The 20,069-nt window shown below is 42.2% G+C and overlaps 1 protein-coding gene across 3 annotated transcripts in view; it reads right to left on the reverse strand.

Moving 5' to 3' along the window:
• Window positions 1-20,069, reverse strand: part of lhx3 (LIM homeobox 3) — a 49,455-nt gene that overhangs the window by 11,838 nt on the left and 17,548 nt on the right. For all 3 annotated transcript variants that reach the window (XM_039762639.1, XM_039762638.1, XM_039762640.1), the window contains exon 4: window positions 2,966-3,117. In XM_039762639.1, the coding sequence (XP_039618573.1) occupies window positions 2,966-3,117 (152 nt within the window). The remainder of the gene's footprint in view (window positions 1-2,965; window positions 3,118-20,069) is intronic.

Here is a 20,069-nt window from a genome sequence, read left to right on the forward strand (position 1 = left end):
TCTTTCTATCTTTTTATATATATAGTACCTTTCCTATTAATCACTGAATCAATGTATCTATACAGTGCCTTTCCTATCAATCAACCAATCCAACAATCAATCAATTTTTATATAACGCCTTTCATATGAATTTATCTATCAGTGATGATCAAAAAAATTCACACCGAAACTGCCTAAATAAAAGAAAGAAAGAAAATAAATGATAACCGTCGAAATTCACGCCATCAGCACAAATATTTTAATCCCATCTGCAGCTTTTTCTTCACGTACATAAAGTCTGGTGCGATGTATTCTGGTCAATAATGTATAATGCCAACGAAGAGCACGTATCAAACTTAAGAACAATATGATTGTAAGTAAATGAATAAAATGTATCTTAACTGTAAGCTAAAGTAATTTAACTAGGAACACTTATATATTGTGTCTTTTCTAGTTAGGTTTGTTCTACTCTAATAGCTTCATGCAATCAGCGCCTTCAGTGTAACATTTTGCAGTCAGACTGAAGAAGACGACACTTGACGTCATATTAAGCGCATGCGTCCTAACACACAGGCCAGGAGTGCTGCTGCATCACAGGTAAAGAGCCTCGAGTTCGTGTTTCGTCCCGGGTGACTTTCTTTCAGTAGTGTGCATATTCTCCCCGTGTAAGCATCCTTTATCTTTTCTTGCATTAGCATATTTACTCCTAAAAATAAAACGACCACCGCGGCTCTTTAGAGCAATGGCTCAGAGAAACATTTTTTTGGTTTATCTGCGTAAAGGTTTCAGAAATAACCTTTATTAAATTTGTTAAAGGTTACACAAATAACCATGCACAGATTATAACAGTTTCCTTTAAGGCAGATTGGTTTGATATACAATAACCAACAAAGGCCAAGCTCAGGTGTTCTTGATCTGTTACATCCTGAGGTAGTGTATACTTATACAGTATATGCTATATACTGTATTGCCTTTGATTCTTGTAAGTCTAAGCATTATCCTCTGATGAAGATCCCTTTGTGGATATCCAGCTGCACACACACACACACATATTAAGGCCAAACAACTAACTTTGACTTGTGCCAGCCGATCTCGAGCACCGCGTGCTGCCTTAAACACACGGAACTGACAACAGCAGCATGAACGACTATTGTGATTTGTGCACCTTTTTCTTATGCCTATGGACCCACGTATGGGTGACTATGTAATGTCAAATCAGATGTACTAGAAATGTGACTGAACTCGGCAGTGCTCGACTTCTAGCCAAACTTACTGCAATAGAGCTGATTCGACAGGCGCCTGATTTCGTCCACCAACGTGTCATCATTTTAACGGAAACTGGGGTTGGTGTAAACAGCATCGCAAATATGCCAGCAACACTGCTAAAATAAATAAATTAGTAAACAAATAAATAAATAAAATATTTTTGAATCGTCTGCATATTTAGTTATTAAGTTATTAAGACTGCGGCACCCGTCGTCTGATACCGAGAAGGAGAGGTGAAGGATTCGACTGAGTAGGCATCAGGAACAAACCGCGGCGACAGGTGCGCAGCGGGACGTTTAAATATTTGATAAAGCAGGAGTCAAATAACATTTAACCAGGTCTACGGGATGGCTTCCTAAACATAAATAAATAAAGAGATAGATAGATAGATAGATAGATAGATAGATAGATTCGTATACAGCAAAAAATAGCGAACTGATTAGAAAGGCGCTATATAATATGCATTTAAGTAGTTAATTTTTATTTTCATTTCATAGATAGATGGCAAAGGCACCAAACAGTTAGTAGGCAGATAATTAAATATCAAAGACTAATTTGAAAGGTGCTATACAATACGCATTTAAAGAGTTATTTTTTATTTCATGGATAAATGGGAAATTCAATTAAATATATACTTCGATAATTAAACTAAAAACTAATGTGATAATAACACATTTGAATTGTTAATTTTTATTTTCATTTCATAGACTGATTTGAAAACGACTAAATAGATTATTGAGATAAAATTAAAAGACTCATTTTGAAAAGTGCTATATTATACTCATTGAAATAATTGACTTTTATTTTTTTCATAGATAGATGGGAAAGGCACTAAATAGACAGTATTTGCATAATTAAAATAAAATACTAATTTGGAAGGTGTTATTCAATATGCACTTAAATAGTTAATTTTTATTTCATGGATATGTGGGAAATTCAATGAAACAGAAATTAAAGTTAAAGGCTAATTTGAAAGGCGCTATACAATACGCATTTGAATTGTTTATTTTCATCTCATAGATAGATGGGAAAGGCACTAAACAGATACATAATTGGATAATTAAAAATAAAAAGTAATTTGAAATGTGCTATTTAATACGCTTTTAAATAGTTAATTTTTATTTTTATTCCGTAGATAAATATTCAGTGTAATTCATTAGGCACTATATAACAGATAGATAGATAGATAGATAGATAGATAGATAGATAGATAGATAGATAGATAGATAGATAGATAGATAGATAGATAGATAATGCCTCTATTATTATTTCTATTTAGACGCCGTATTTCCTTTTTTATTGCACTAATGTTTTCTCATTTGCGCCGCTTTATCTCTAAAGTGTCACTCGGTGTGTCTTTCCCCTGCTCGGCGTGAGGCTGATGCCATCCTCGTTTCAGGTGGACTGCAGTGTCGCCTCTGTGACCCGACAAGTACTTTCACTGGCCCGTTGGCCTGCTGCTAAACGCTCAGACACCCAGACGCCCGCCGTTCCCGAGGCTGAGTTTAAGCCTGCGGTGTCTCCGTGTTTAGGTTCTGCATAAAACATAAGTGCTGGGTAAACGTTTCTTTACCACCTTCTTTGCAATTAGAATACCATCTTGATTTAATTTTAGGTTAGTTCAATATAATGCATGCACCTACAGATCAGACACCGTTAAGGTTCATTTCGCTCACCAAGGTCCCTTTTTTAATATCAAATGAAAAGTGAAATGAAGTACCTGCACTACTCGCATGTCCAAGCCGGTTTCAGACGACAGTTGCTCTCGGACGTGTCTGGCTGGTTTAGGTGAGTTATTGTAGGCGTTTTTCAGTGTTTCGAGCTGTTTAGCCGTGATGGTAGTCCGGGGTCGTTTCGCGGTGGAATCTGCCTCTGAAAATACAGGGAAGTGTAAAGGAATCACGCGCTGCAACACTACAATAAATACACAAATAAATAAATAAATAGTTATGGCCCATTGTGACACTTTACAATAAAGAAACACATAAATAAAATACACATTCAATTGCAAGGCATTGTCCTTTACAAAAACACCCGATGCATTTTGAGGACTGCAAGACGCAATCAAAGGTGAAGGAGACTGTCAGGTGAACTTCATCGGAACGAGACCCTACGACTCGTGAACAATATCGACTGTGGCTGACGGTCTTCTGTAAATTTGTGGGCTGAAATTATTTTGCTTTCATTTTAAGTACACACATCCTCATTTTTATTTAATACAGTAAGTAGTCCTGAAAAAAACCCTGAGATTTTAAGAAAATAATGCCGAAATGCGAATTCCGCGGTATTTTAGAAATGCTTGACTGCAATTTACAATACTAAGTGAAATACTGGGAAATTGGCCCCTTTAGACAAAATGATAGCTAGATAGATAGATAGATAGATAGATAGATAGATATGTACATAAGAAGTAGACGACTAATATGAAAGGCAGCATATAATATGCATTTAAATAGTTACATTTTATTTCCATCTCATAAATAGATCGATCCATCGATCCATTATCCAACCCGCTACAGCCTAACTAACTGCAGTATTTGTTAAAGTATTAAAGTATCTATCTATCTATCTATCTATCTATCTATCTCAATCATAATGTGCCATATTATATGCATTCAAAAAGTTAAATTTATTTTCATTTTTTATATAGATGGGAAAGGCAATAAAGAGTTCAGTATAGTGATAAAGTTACATAAGTAGAAAGATGCTGTAGAAGATATATAGATAGATTAGGCAGCATATAATAGATTGATAGATCCATGGATAAGGCAGTATATGATAGATAGATAGATAGATAGATAGATAGATAGATAGATAGATAGATAGATAGATAGATAGATAGATAGATAATTTTTTAATTTTAAACAGACCTTTATTAACAATTATAACAGAATTGCAGTCAAATTAACAGTCAAAATTAAACAACATTTAATAACACAGTTTTCCTACTCATACTTTAATACTAGACATTCATCTTCCAAGGAGCATAAAACATCATTTATAGCCCAGATTTCTCTAAATATATCTAATTGATTAATAAGTTTAAAATATGCAAATTCGATTCTCAATCTCCTATGAAGGAGGACCTTAAACATTAACAGAGCATCAGTGGTTTTCTGATCTTTATCTCTGTTTCTTCTCGTTTTTAACGTTGCCATCTTGGCCTGACCTAACAAAAAATTACAAAGTAAACATTGTCTTTTACAAACTCTTGGCACCGACATTCCAAAAATATAAATGAGGTTATTAAATATAATTCCCAAATCCATCAACAATAAATCAAGAAAATGCAGCAGTGGTTGTAATCGGGTACAATACAGAAATAAATGATAAACTGTTTCTTTCTGAAGGCAGAATGGACACTGATCTGTTGTGCTGGCACCAATGATTTTTAAAAATGAATTGGTGCCCACTGCTACATGTAGAATCCTCCACTGCAGGTCCCCAACTCTTTTCTCAATTGGTGGTTTATATAAAGTCCTCCATGCTGGAGATGTCGTGTCATGCAGACACAGAGTGTTCCTCCACAGGGTATCAGTCATGTCTTTCAAATACATAAAATGGGACACTTTAAAACACCAGTCATACACGTCTTTTTTTGACAAATTTTGGAACGAAATTCCATTTATGTGATTAATTTTTAAAATTGAGTTATTAGCACTGATAAAATCTTTTATATTTGGTTTAACTGTAATGACACATTCAGGAGGTTCTGTCTCTTTTATGAGATCTCCTGAGAAAAAAATCCTCACACAGGGGACCTGCTCCCAATTGCACTAAAGAGACTTTAAGTTTGTTGATTATCGACCCCCCAAGATGGACAGACCTAATCCCAAGCTAGATAGATAGATAGATAGATAGATAGATAGATAGATAGATAGATAGATGAAAGGCACTGTATGATAGATAGATAGAAGGCACTATATGAGTGATAGATAGATAGATAGATAGATAGATAGATAGATAGATAGATAGATAGATAGATAGATAGATAGATAGATAGATAGATAGATAGATAGATAATGACACTATTGTTATTAATGCTCAGACATCTCATTTTATTTTCCTTTATTGGTCTAACGTGTTGTCAGTTCAGATATTATTCTGTAGCCGTAGTGGCCCAGCGTTTGTTCACTACACTCACCTACTGGTAAATCCCTGAAGTATTGCAATGGACACAAGGCAAGAAGTCACTCTGGACGGGACACAATGACATTGACAGATTAAGTGGCCCTTTCCTGTGACTCCTAATGTACTTTACACCCAAACCCCCCATCCCCCTTTACATTAAGATATTCTTTGTCTGCGCTGCCCTCATAATTGCTTTGCACACATTAACTGTCATTGAATGAGCTGAAGGTGCCCGATTATTAACTGAGTGGGCATTTAGCTCCTTCACTGCATGACCTTCTGTAAGTCATTTAAATTCTGTATTCTTATTGAAGAAACATAGAACAAAATATTCAGTGCACACTTGATATTTTCAAGTTGACTTTAACAAAATTCTAAAATGTGAAGTGTATACAGTCAGTGAGTAATTCATTAGGGACACCTGTACACCTAAACAAATGGGCTTGACAGACTGAGTGGTCTCCTCCCATTTGTCAGACTCCCTGTGTTCCTCGTGTCACTACACCTGCACATCCATGCAGTTATGTGAGGAGCCAAGGTCAGGAGTTTCAGTGACTGTTCACATCAAATACCAGATTGGGAATGAAAACGTGATGTCAATGATCTGGACCATGACGTGACTGTTCTTTTCAGATGGGCCAGTTTCTGTTTGTATAACTGCTGATTTTCACACACAAAAGTCTCTCCCGTTTACTCAGAAAGGTGTACAAAACAAAGTAAAAAACATTGAATGGGCTGCAGGTCTGTGGATGGAAACACCTCATTGATGAGTGGGGTACAGTGGAGAATGGCCAGACTGGTTCGAATGTGGTGAGCTGAAAAGCCTCTCAGAATGCACAACATGCCGGACCTTGAGGCGGATGGGCGATAACAGCAGAAGACCACCGCTTTTAAACGAAACCTAAAAACTTTTTTAGAAAGGCATTTTGTTAATTTATTTCTATAGATAGATAGATAGATATGAAAGGCACTATATAATAGACAGATAGATAGATATGAAAGACACTATATAACAGATAGATAGATAGATAGATATGAAAGGCACTATATAATAGATAGATAGATAGATAGATAGATAGATACGAAAGGCACTATATAATAGATAGATAGATGGATAGATAGATAGATAGATAGATAGATAGATAGATAGATAGATAGATAGATAGATAGATAGATAGATAGATAGATATGAAAGGCACTATATAATAGATAGATAGATAGATAGATAGATAGATAGATAGATAGATAGATAGATAGATAGATAGATAGATAGGCACTATATAATAGATAGATAGATAGATAGATAGATAGATAGATAGATGTGAAAGGCACTATATGATAGATAGATAGATAGATAGATAGATAGATAGATAGATAGATAGATAGATAGATGTGAAAGGCACTATATGATAGATAGATAGATAGATAGATACTTTATTAATCCCAAGGGGAAATTCTTGTTTGTTAATTTATTCTTATTTTGTAACACTTTGTGATTGTTAAATATAAAGTGCAATATGAATAAAATGTATTATTATTATTATTATTATTATTATTAGCCAAGAACAGAAAGCTCAGGCTGCAGTGGCCCAGAACCGGACACATGAAGACTGGAATAATGTTTCTTGACTTCTTCTGAGGCACACTGGTGGTCAATAGCAAGAATCCTTGTGTCAACAGTCCACTGGTGGTGGTGGTGGTGGTGGTGTCATGATGTGGGGAGTGTTTTCCTGGCACACTTTGGGTCTATTAATATTTCTCAATCACCACTATCAATGAGTATTGCTGCAGACCATGTGCATGCATTCATGACCATAATTTGTCCATTTTCTAATGGCTACCTCCTAGCATAGCCATGCACCAAGTCATCTCAGACTGGTCTCATGAACTTGATGCTGAGTTCAGTGCTCTTCCATGGTCTTCCCAATAATCAGATATGAATCCAGCAAAACCATGTTGGGATGTTGGGATGTGGCAAAACGGGAGATGAATGTGCAGCTGACAAATCGGTAAAACTTGCGTGATGCAATCATGTCAGCAAGGAGAGGGCCATCTTAACAGGCTCAAGTAGTGTGCTGGGGCCCCTTTCTTGATAGTCAAACAGAAACATACTCAGGCATCAGGAACATCGTGAGCCCCTATTCTCCAGGGGACCCCAGCCAATGGCCATTGTGCCCATTCATTAAGATGGCCCTGAACGTGGACCAGAATCTCAAAGGAGCGTTTCCAACATCTTGTGGAGTCCACGCCATGAAGAATTGGGGCCATTTTGAGAAGAGAAGGAGGTCTTACCCAATATTAGTGTGGTGGTCTGAAGAATTTGCTCAGTGAGTGTGTGTGAAACACCTCAAATGCCAAGTTTCTAATGATGTAACATTTATGAATTCATTAATGGTCATAAGGTTCAGCTTCTTTGGTGTATGCTGTAATCCCTGCCTGATTACACAGATTCACTGTGGAGGGACGACAGAAATCCCATGACACTAATAATTGTCATTCAAGACCGTGTCTAACGCAGCAAACTTCACCCCAACTCCATTTCTAAGCAACACTAAACTCAGCCTTGTACAAGATGAGCAGCCAGAATTGTCACAGAAGGTGACTTCATATTCAGCCTTACGGTTTACGATTAAACTCTGCTTTTCATTTCACGACAGACTCATCAGAAACATCGTAAAAAAAAACAATAAGAGAAATTTACAAAAAGTGATAATGGAAAATCATGTGCTCTGTCTCTGTCTCTCTGTTCTCGTACAAATGTGCCTAGTCATCTATGGGCATCCTAAAGGTGCTTATCACCAAAACATCTTAAATATGTATGGATCTGTTATGGACGACTGTTAAACATTAAACAATTAAAGCTAACTAAGCACTTCATTCCAAAACCTCCACACCAGCGGCGTGGAATGGAATCTGAAGATTTGCTCTTTTAATTACGCAAGTAGAAACGCAGGCCCGCAGGAGAAGCACACGGTCCATTGTGCAACATTCCCAGGACGGAGCTGTGACAGTCGCTGAGGTGACACACCCTCTCTTAGCTCTGTGTGTCGATATCAGCAGGTGTGCTCGAAGTTGTAGCCCACGTCACAGCTCAATGTGGACCACCTGATGTATCTCATGTAGAACTAACACTTGCTGGTATGAGGTACCTGAAATCAGGGACACACCACCAATCAAAGGTAGGATGGCCCCTTCCATAGGAGATGGAAAATATTGAATCAATAAATACATACATTATATCTCACTTCCGGGCCGGACAGACAGACAGACACACTTTCACGAGTAGAAGTTTATATATAAGATATATAAGATAAATATATATATATTGTGGTCCATGGCTGGCTTTTTATCCTGGCCAATACCCCCAGACCGCCAGATGGAGCCATCCCTACAACATGGAGATGCTTCAGATTCCAGCAGGGCATCACGGACTATGGAGTTTTCCTGTAAAGCCCTGCTGGATAACATCAGGACCACCAGGGGTTGCTCCAGGGAGAACCAGGGACTGCTATTTGCCCTATGCCCCGGAAGTATGTCCGAGTCACATGGACGGAAGGAATGACATACTTCCGGGGTTAAGAAAAGGACTTTTTATCTGACCCGGAAGTGATAAAGAATCATGGACTGAAGGATGAGAAACACTTCCGGGTCAGGGACTATATAAGAACTTTAGGAACTCCCAGACGACGAGCTGAGCTGGGAGGAAGGGTGGCTAAGTGTCTGGGAGTTGGAGGATTGAGTATTATTATTTGGTTATTAATGAGTAGTGTGGAGTGGAGGGTGCTTGGTGCACATAATTATTATAATAAAAAGAAGAATTATTATACTTTTACCTGGTGTTTGGTGTGGTACCTGAGGGTTCAAGGGAGCGATAACGCCTCCTACTGTCACAATATATATATAGAGGTGCGGTCGGGGTAAGGGCCTCACCTCCAAGGAAACAGAAAACTCGCTTACCCACTAATAACACAAGCGGGGCCAGCACATCAACAAAACAAAAGCTCAGAAGAAAGACAGACGATTTGAAAAGATTTTATATATATATAGTGGACCACCTGGGGGGTACAGCTCTCCAAATCCGGGCACAACAGACACAGAGCCCATTCTTGCCACACAGCACACATTGGGGAAGTGTTTTTCCTTTGATCCCTACTACACAGCACAGTACAATCACCAAATGGCACAGATAAGCAGAGTCCTCTCTTCTCTCCTTTTCCCAGCAAGCCTCGTCCTCCTCCTCCCAACTTTGGCTTCCTGAATGAAATGAGGCGGCCCCTTTAATGTTGCTCCTGGGAGCTCTACAGGTGGATCATTAGCGTTACCTGGAATCACTGTCAGGTGTGATGGAAGTTCAAGGTAAAGGCCCTGCAGCTCCCCATGGAGGCCCCAACAGAACCCAACAGGGCTGACCAAACTCCAACTCCCAGCATGCCTTGCGTGGATTCCATGGTACCACAGCCACCCAGGAGGGCTAACCTCTAGCGTCCTACAGAAGGTAGTGCCTCACAGATGTTCTCACCCCCGGTCCTTCCATCTAGCTGGCATCCTGCTGGGTAATGGCCAATGCTGAATCACAATATATATTTTATTTATTTATATATATATATATATATATAGGGGTGGCATGGTGGTGCAGTGGGTAGTGCTGTTGCCTTGCAGTTGGGAGACCCGGGTTCGCTTCCCAGGTCCTCTCTGCGTGGGTTTCCTCCAAGTGCTCCAGTTTTCTTCCCACAGTCCAAAGACATGCAGGTTAGGTGCATTGGCAATGCTAAATTGTCCATAGCGTGCTCGGTGTGTGTGTGTGTGCCCTCCAGTGGGCTGGTGCCCTGCACACACACACATCTTTACAACTCTAATTGCCCTAAAGTCACGCGTAACAATAAAAGCAGTACCCTGAATTTCACACTTTAAAGGCTTGGAGTCACCATTACTATAATATCAAGTTCAATGAGAATTTATCTCTGGGGATTTCTAACAGGAGGGCGGCACGTTGGCGCAGTGGGTAGCGCTGCTGCCTCGCAGTTAGGAGACCCGGGTTCGCTCCCTGCGTGCAGTTTGTATGTTCTCCCTGTGTCTGCGTGGGTTTCCAAAGACATGAAGGTTAGGTGCATTGGTGATTCTAAATTGTGCTTGGTGTGTGTGTGTGTGCACTCCCTGCGGTGGGTTTGCTCCTGCCTTGCACCCTGTGTTGGCTGGGATTGGCTCCAGCAGACCCCTGTGACCCTTTAGTTAGGATATAGCAGGTTGGATAATGGATGGATAGATATATAGTCACACACGTGCGGGACAGTTTGCAGGCTCAAATAGTGTTATTCATCAGCCAGATCAGGTATTGGCGCTCTCATGTGATCCTCCCTCCTCTTCTTCCTCTGCAGTTCAGCCAAAGGCCCTGCCTCTCAATGACATCACTTCCTGAAAACTCTGATGACATCATTTCCGATACCCAGAATCCACCTTCCTATTATGGCTGCCCTGACTCCACCTCTTTCTCCTATCCACCATATGTATAGAGCAAGCTCAACCTGCTAGTCAGCTGTGAACTCCGCTTATGTATAGACGTGTTTCTTTTCTTTTCTTTTGCTGATTTTTCAGTATATGGTGTGGCCATCACCCCCAATAATTAACGTGGCAAATGTCGATACAAAGCTGCTTTGCTATCTAATTTGAATAATATGATCATTGAGAAAGGACCCTTAGTGGTTCAAAACACAGCAGAGAGGGCCATTTCTCCTTCTGCGGCTGCACTATTTTCTCCTTCTTTTAGAGAAGACGTACAACAACAACTTTTTTCTCGTATTGCCCAAAATCACACAAGGAATGCCTCAGTGGGCTTTAACAGACCTGGCTCTTTTGTCAGTCCACCCCAGCCTTGACATTGTAAGAAGAAAAGAAAGAATGCACCCCCCTACCCAAGAGAAATCCCTTATACGAAAAGAAAAATAAATGGAGGTGTCCTGGCCAGTGAAACCTGGAATTGGAACAACCCCACCTAATACAGGAGATCTCTGAGGATCTGAAACTAATGAAGCTTAAGATTCAGGGGCCCCTAATCCTGGAGGGACCCCTGAAGCGACTTAAGTCCACATTGCTTTCCAATTTTGGGTGTCTACTGCATGCAGGGCCGGTCCCACCATTAAGGCGAATTAGGGTTCAGATCATAATTGGGGTTGGTTAGCTACCAAACAGTCGGTGGGTGCAATTATAAGCTTGACCTCGGGTGCAAAATAACATAGCACTGGCACTGACCGTATGTGGACTTCTTAAAATATAATAATACTAGCCATCCCCTGTGGCTTCGCCTGCGTATCAGTGAAACAGGACAGCGAGGAGGGCCCTGCCTGGCTCCCCACTCCTGACGTCACGCTTCCCCCTTTCCTCAGCCCACAGCCTCTGTTTCAGATTAGCGCAAATATATCGCTCCTGCAAGAGAACCATGATTCTTAGTCGCAAAATCAACCGGAATGTTCAAGCAAATTATAGAAAAAAAAGCTCTAAATCCATGAAATAGTTCACTCGTTCGCTAACTGAGCGGAGTTAAGGTTACGACCCGAAGCAGACGCGTGAGTGAGGAGGGCCCCATCCTGCCGTGTGTCTCTCGGATTTGCACTAATAAATCGACCGGTAATTCTGATACCTTAGTGTGATGAGAAAGTCGCAAAATTAACGGAATGTTAAAGCAAATTCTAGAAAAAAAAGCCGATCTAAATCCGTTAAGTGGTTCTCTCGTCAAAAGCGGACAGACATACAAACGGGTCTAAAAAAACTTGGACCACGGAATTTTTCAAACCGTTTCTTAGCGAGCACCAATGGGCCCGGGGTAACCTACATTCCACATTTCAAGTCCTCCTAGTTTGGGAGATTTCGTGATGAGTGAGTCAGTGGTAGTCGTTTTTTATATGTATAGAAATATAATACAAAATGACAGGACTTTTTTTATTTCAATTTTCGCCTCCCCGCCCCCATAACTTGAAAACCATAAGACATAAGAACTTTACATTCACACCAGTGACTTTGACATGTGAGATAATCCAGTATAGCAATTTGAATCAATTTCTGACATATTGCGGTTACATTTTTTAAAAAACGTGTAGTGGTCTGTGAGGTGCACGGCTGCACTCGGGTCCCAATCCGGGTGGTCCGTCATGTGGTGGGTGCGGTAATGCACTGTAATCGGCTCATGCTCCCAACCTCTCTGTCTCTCTCTATTATACATATATATATTGTCACGCACGAGTGCTTGGGGAACAGCGGATTGACCCGGGTTGTTACGGAAAACGTGCGCGAGGGTCTCGACGGAGTACTAACCTCTCTTTTTTTCCTTCTTCAGAAAGCCCGAGGCCTCAGAGACATAAGCAAACGCCATGACGGCTATACGAAGCACACGCTTCCGGGTCTATTTAATCCCTCCGATGACCCTTGATGACATCAGTTCCCAGTATCCATCACCAGTACCCAATACTTGCACATCAATCTCCGGTCCGCCCTCATAAAAAGCCCGTCCATTTCTCCCCTGATTTGTCTTTTTGCTTTCGATGTTTGTAAAAGTGATTGACTGCTGGTTTTTTCTGTTTTAGTAAACGGGGCGGAAGACCCCAAAACTTACAATATATATATATATGTATAATAGAGAGAGAGAGAGATATAAAATCCAACGTCTGTCTGTCCGCTTTTCACGAGAGAATTACTTAACAGATTTAGATTGGGTTTTTTTTCTAGAATTTGCTTGAACATTCTGGTTGATTTTTCGACTTCTCTCATCGCTCTAAGAATCATAGTTCAGTTTCATGAGCGATATATTTGCGCTAATCCAAGACAGAGGCTGTGGGCCAAGGGTAGGGGGCAGCGTGATGCCAGGAGTGGGGAGCCGGTCTACCTCTGCATTTTGGAGTGTACCTCACCTCCCCTTAGCTAGCGATACCTTTTTAGTTTATTGATTTTTAAAGTTTGTCCTGTGTCACTACTAGGGGAATGGCTAGTTAATAATAATTATAACTGGTCAACTGCCCAGCCCGGGGTTTGTTTCCTGCCTTGCACCCGGTGTTGGCTGGGATTGGCTCCAACAGACCCACGTGACCCTGTAGTTTGGATATAGCGGGTTGGATAATGGAAGGATGAATGATGAACGACATGTGGTTGGATTTCGGGCTTGATAATTTTGACAAAGTGACTATTCACAGAGGCAAGCTTGTAGCAGCACATGATGTAGTGATGAGCGACATGCAGACCATCAAGAACCGAGAATTTGAAGTACCTTGGAGTTGGTGAGAATGACGACATCAAGTACAAGCTGATGAAGGCCAGGAACACCAAGGAATGCTATCAACGACTGTGACTTGCCCTCAGTTCATAGAATAATATCTCAGCCATAAACAGTCTAACGGTGTCGGTCATCCATCAATTATCCAACCTGCTTTATCCTAACACAGGGTCACGGGGGTCTGCTGGAGCCAATCCCAGCCAACGCAGGAAACAAACCCCAGGCAGGGCGCCAGCCCACCGCAGGGCACAGACACACACACCCACACACCAAGCACGCACTAGGGACAATTTAGGATTGCCAATCCAATCCTAACCTGCATGTCTTTGAACTGTGGGAGGAAACCGGAGCACCCTCAAGAAACCAACGCAGACACGGGGAGTACATGCAAACTCCACGCAGGGAGGACCCGGGAAGCGAACGAACCCGGGTCTCCTAACTTTGAGGCAGCAGCGCTACCCACTGTGCCACCATGCCTGGGTACCGGAAATGATGTGATCAGGGTTTTCTGGAAGTGATGTCAACAGCAGGTTGGGGCGGTGGTGATGTCACTGAGAGGCAGGGCCTTGAACTGCAGAGGAACAAGAGGAGGGAGGATCACGTGAGAGCGCCAATACCTGATCTGGCTGATGAATAACACTATTTGAGCCTGTAAACTGTCCCTCACATGTGTGACTATATATCCATCCATCCATCCATTTTTTAACCCGCTGAATCCGAATACAGGGTCACGGGGGTCTGCTGGAGCCAATCCCAGCCCACACAGGGCACAAGGCAGGAACCAATCCTGGGCAGGGTGCCAACCCACCGCAGGACACACACAAACACACCAAGCACACACTAGGGCCAATTCAGAATCGCCAATCCACCTAACCTGCATGTCTTTGAACTGTGGGAGGAAACCCACTCAGACACGGGGAGAACATGCAAACTCCACACAGGAACGGCGAACCCGGGTCTCCTAACTGCGAGGCAGCAGCGCTACCACTGCGCCACCGTGCCGCCCGTGACTATATATAAATATATTCATCCATTATCCAACCCGCTATATCCTAACTACAGAGTCACGGGGGTCTGCTGGAGCCAATCCCAGCCAACACAGGGGCAGGGTGCCAACCCACCACTGGACACACTCACACACACACACACACACACCAAGCACACACTAGATACAATTTAGGACCACCAATCCACCTAACCTGCATGTCTTTGTACTGTGGGAGGAAACTGGAGCACCCGGAGGAAACCTACACAGACTCGGGGAAAACATGCAAACTCCACGCAGGGAGGACCCGGGTCATCCTATACACCTTCAGGATAATCATAGTCTTGTTTGGAGCTAAAGATCATGCATGGAGCGAAAGACCAGAAAGCTCACAATGCAGACATGGAGCGCCTCTACATCTCACAACGCCAAGGAAACTGAGGACTTTTAGAGCTCGAGACAGCAGAGGACATTGGAATTGTTGGTCTGTGTGAACACTTTACGTGGAGCAGTGGGCAGCTACCACGACTGCTGCTCAAACACCACCGAGCACTGCATGAGCGCAAGTCCATTGTTAAGAGTGGCCATGAGAATTAAAAAAGGTTTGGGTTACCCGAGGCCACCAGCGGTAGCAGCGAGAAAACCAAGCAGTTACTCAAACCCAAGATCATAGAGGTTAGGATGCAGTGCAAGAAGGAGAAGTCCATGCACAGCCCGTTCTTCAACAGGCCGTACGTCAACAAGGACCTGACGCACACATGGCTTCAAAATGCACAGCCGCCCAAGATCAGGCATTGACACCCGGTGCCACCACAAGTATATCATAGGTCCATCAGTCAAAAGGAGAAGCTGTCTGTGTGATGAAGATGAGGAGACCATCAGCCACATAGTGTCTGCATGCCGCCTACTGTCTACAAAGGAATATCTTGAACGTCACAACAAAGTCAGTATGAACCTGCACTGGGCATTACGTCAACAGCTGGGTGTTCTAAAGTAACACAAGCATATACAGTACCAGACGCAGTCATTGACAGAGGTCACTCTGTCATCATTTGGGACAAGACTATTCCCACAGACCGTACCATCACCACCAAAAGGCCAGACATCGTGTTCCATGACAGGAAGAACAAGTCATGCATCTTCATCAATGTGACAATCCAGGATGATAAGAACATCCTGAGCAAGGAGGCAGAGAAGATCATCAAATATAAAGACCTAGAGATCAAAGTCATGACGCATGTGGAACACAAAGGAGGACAAGAGTGACTCCTGTAGTCGTAAACACATTGGGAACCATCAAGACGGGGTTTCCAAGAGCAGCTGGACAAACTCCCATGTAGAGTCAGCTTGAAAAGAGATCTAGAAGATCAAACTCCTCATCTCGGCCTGCATACATCGATGAGTACATTAAAAGTCTGAGAGGTCTGGTTGACCTCTGGTAAATGCACCAGCGTATCACACAGCGCTGAGAGGAGGGTATAATAATAATAATAATAATAATAATAATTAATAACAGAACAAGATGCAGAGGACAGAAAGATATGGAAGAAGATGATCTGCTGCGGCAACCCCTAATGGAGGCAGCCGTAAGAAGAAGAAGAATGATAATAATAATAATAATACATTTTATATATATAGCGCCTTTCCCATGCTCAAGGCACTTGTGGATCAACCCCATTGAAGAAAATAGCAGACCTCCTTGTTGGTTTTCAAGGAACCCCCATTATAGTTGAAGCTTCAGGGCCCCATACATGTAGGTCTGCCATGGCTGGGCACCTAGATATTGATGTTCTCTTCCATACTTGTTTAATGACACACTTGTCCCCAAAACCAAACTTTATAACAGCTGCAAGTTTTTTGTATGGATTTAGTGCCAATGTCCTTAGTATTCTGTATACTTACACCTCAAAGGTGGTGATGGGCATAAAGGGACATTTCACTTTGGGGCATTGGATATGTTATTTGTCACAATCTTGCTGTATGCTGTGAACAGTTGGGGGCGCCACTAAACCCCCAGTCCCCAGACACGCAAGACCCAACACAACTCTGGGTTCAAAATAAAGGATTTTTAATCCACCCAACTTAAATACAACAATGATCACGGCCGATATGCTGACTTTTAAGCGCTCTGCCCCTCTCTCCTCCTCTCCTCCGAGTGTCACCCTCTGCCTCGTGACTCAACTAAAATGAAGCAGCAGGTTTCCTTTCAAGCTCGACCGAGGACTTGCTTCAAGTCTCTTGTCCCAGTGATCTGGCGCACTTCTGTGTTGTTCAGAAACCAGAACAGATCCCCCCATTCCTAACCCTAACCCCTTCACAGGCAGCGCCCTCTGGTGGTCCCCACAGACCATGACAGGACTGCGTTTCTGGACTCCATTACCCATGCAGCCTTGTGGGTGTCCTTTTCGGGATTAACCGTTGTGGCAGACGACTGGGGACATTGCCCCACCGGGATGCCTGGAGAAGGTAAAGAGCCAGGAGATGGGCAATATCTTCCCCGGGGCACAAGAGGGCAGCCCCCCTGGATTACATCAGGGCCATGGATTGGGAGTTTGGAAGCTCAACCCTATTGGCGCCAGGGGGTGCGTGGACAATCCCGGACTCCTGGATGGCAGCACTTCCGCCTGACCAGGAAGTGCTGCCGGGAGCGGAACCAAATGCACCTGGAGTGCTTCCGGGTGCCCATGCAGCACTTCCACCAGACCAGAAAGTGCTGCAGGAAGTTCATCAGGGCACACCTGGAGCACATGCGGGTGCAACGTAAAAGGGGCCGTCTCACTCCATTCGGGGAGCCGGAGTTGGGTGGGAAAGGATGGAGCTTGCGGCTGGAGGAGTGAGGGCGGCAGTAAAAAAGAGAGAAGAAAGAAGGACTGAGTTTATTGGGGTTTGTGCACTGAGTGTGCTTAGGAAAAGAATGAATAAATATGTGTGTTTGGACATTGTGTGTCCTTGGTGCCTGCCTGTAGTCAGGCTGGCCTTCTACACCTTGATGAACACTGCCACCTGCTGTGTGGTGGAATGACCTGCTCCTGGTAAGTCCATTCTTCCAGTCCTTCCATTATGACCTCCTGCCCGGATATGATACTTTCCATTATCCTGGCCAGAATGTCTGTCCTTCCTTCTGGCTCCCCACAATGTTTTGAAATCATTACATCGGGTAAGGCTAGATCTGCAACTCCAGCATTACTTAATCAATCACACACTGGGATTGGTAATTTGATGAATCACGCAACTTGTTGGTTTCTATCATCACCAGCTGTACTACCCGTCTAAGATGGGTTCATATCTAAGTAATTAACGTAGACCGATTTATATTTCTACATCACCGACCACATAGCGTGTGGTGTAGCCTAACATGCAGCTCCTCAAAAATGTGAACACGCATCCCAACAACGTGGACCCCGTGCAGACCCCTATGACTCTGATTGACTGGCCAGTTTTATAACTACACTCCTAGATGTAAAAGGTGCCAGTGCAGGTTCTTCAGAGCAATGCCATAGGGGAACAATATATATATATATATATATATATATATTTTTTAAAGAGCCATCGACATGAGGGTCCCAGAAAGATTCCTTATTTATTTTAGATCCGTAACAGGCTCTATAAATAAACATGAAATGATAATCACACATCTACTGTATAAAATACCAGTGGCTTTCTGATTTTAAAAGTACTCTCGCTGCATACAAGTTCAGGTTCTCTTGATCTGTCAGTACCCTGCTAGCTAGCCCACTGGACTCTTAACTATTTCTTATTTCTCCACATATTAGGAACCTTTTCAAAGCCCAAAGAATCTGTCAGAAAATGAAGTGGCTCTTTATCGAGCTATGGCTCTGTAAAGAACCACACAATTGAGTAAAGTGCCCTTGTAGAACCTTTAATTTTACGAGTGTGCACATTTCCTGAAACGCCTTTCCATTCACCTTCCGCTGTTGCGAAGTAAATATGGAGTAGACTGAGACAAGACTGCTCAAAGAAGTTAGAAAATATACACGTCTATACGATACCTCATCACAACGGTGAAAACGCAATCAGACGGCGGCCAATTTGTGCCACGTAATATCGGCTAACATCGGTTTGGAAGCTGGCCAACGTTTGAGAAATCTGTAGAAGAAATTGTGTATCAAGAGGAGTGGAGATCCTGGAGAGCAAAGCCTGTCGGCATGTTACTACTAGAATACTAGAAACACCGCCAACTAGTGTTCAGGCATGAACCGGCAGCGCGATGCGACATTGAAGCCATAATTCCTTTTGATGCTGTTGGCTGCACCCACTGTTACGGCGTAGGCTTGACGCAAAAGTATAAGGAGGCCAAGGACATTTAACATTTGCAGTGCTCCATTTATTGGAATATACTTGGTGATGCAAATAGAAAATCAAATGCATGGCATTTTTAATTCCAACAGATGGCACTTCACAAACAATTGTACTGATTTTACAAAATCCCATGCCAAATGTCATATAACAGAGACAAAGCAACATGACAGACACACAGGTACACAGCCACATGTCCTTTTATTAAGGTGTATAAGCTGATTTCAATCTGTCCAGCAGTTACTGTTATCTTGCATGTGTGTCTGAGGGTCGCCTTCAGGGAGGTACAATCACTAACAGCTTGGGCAATACGCCCACCGAGGGCAACTGACCATGCCCCTTTGCGTCCAGGAGCTATATGAGAGCTGGCGACTCATTCAGGAGACGAGTTAATCACCTTACAGAGCTCTGATCCTGTGACAAGACCGCTGTCCAGAGCCTAGTACTGTGAGGCCAATGGCTAAATCTTTATCATTTGTTAATGTTTTCAGGTTTTTTTTTGTGTCATTCCAAGTAAACAGGGTGTCCCAGATGGCACCTCAACATTCCAAGTGAGTCCTGTCCTTCCCTCAACCAACGATGCTGTCTGTTGGACGTATTTAGCATTAACGTTTACAGTGCATCATCTGTTGGAATTTATTTTGAAATGCATGCAGTAATAAAATGCTTTGCATTTTTCATTCCAACGGATGGCACATCATAAAGAATTTCAATGTTTTTACAAATTCCAGACCAAATAACAAATAACAGAAACATAGAAACCGGATGGATACAAAGATACACACATACTTGTCCTTTTATGAAGGTGGATAAGCTGATTTCTGTAAGCCCACCAGTTGCAGTTTATCTATCTATATATCTGTTATATAGTGCCTTTCACATTTTTCTAATAATCTAATATCTAGTACATTTTCTATCTAACTATCTTATATAGTGCCTTGTCTACCTATTGTACATAACTCTTAAATTCTGCTTTTCCTAGTAATGTACATCTGTCTCATATAGTGAATTTACTGCTTATATATCACTACATTATATACTGCATTTTAAATCTATCATATAGTGCCTTTCACATCTATCTATGTAATGTGATCCTGCTGACCATACTAAAAGTAATATCTATCTATTATATAG

The sequence above is a fragment of the Polypterus senegalus genome, chromosome 9, assembly GCF_016835505.1.
Source record: "Polypterus senegalus isolate Bchr_013 chromosome 9, ASM1683550v1, whole genome shotgun sequence".
Taxonomy (NCBI): domain Eukaryota; kingdom Metazoa; phylum Chordata; class Cladistia; order Polypteriformes; family Polypteridae; genus Polypterus; species Polypterus senegalus.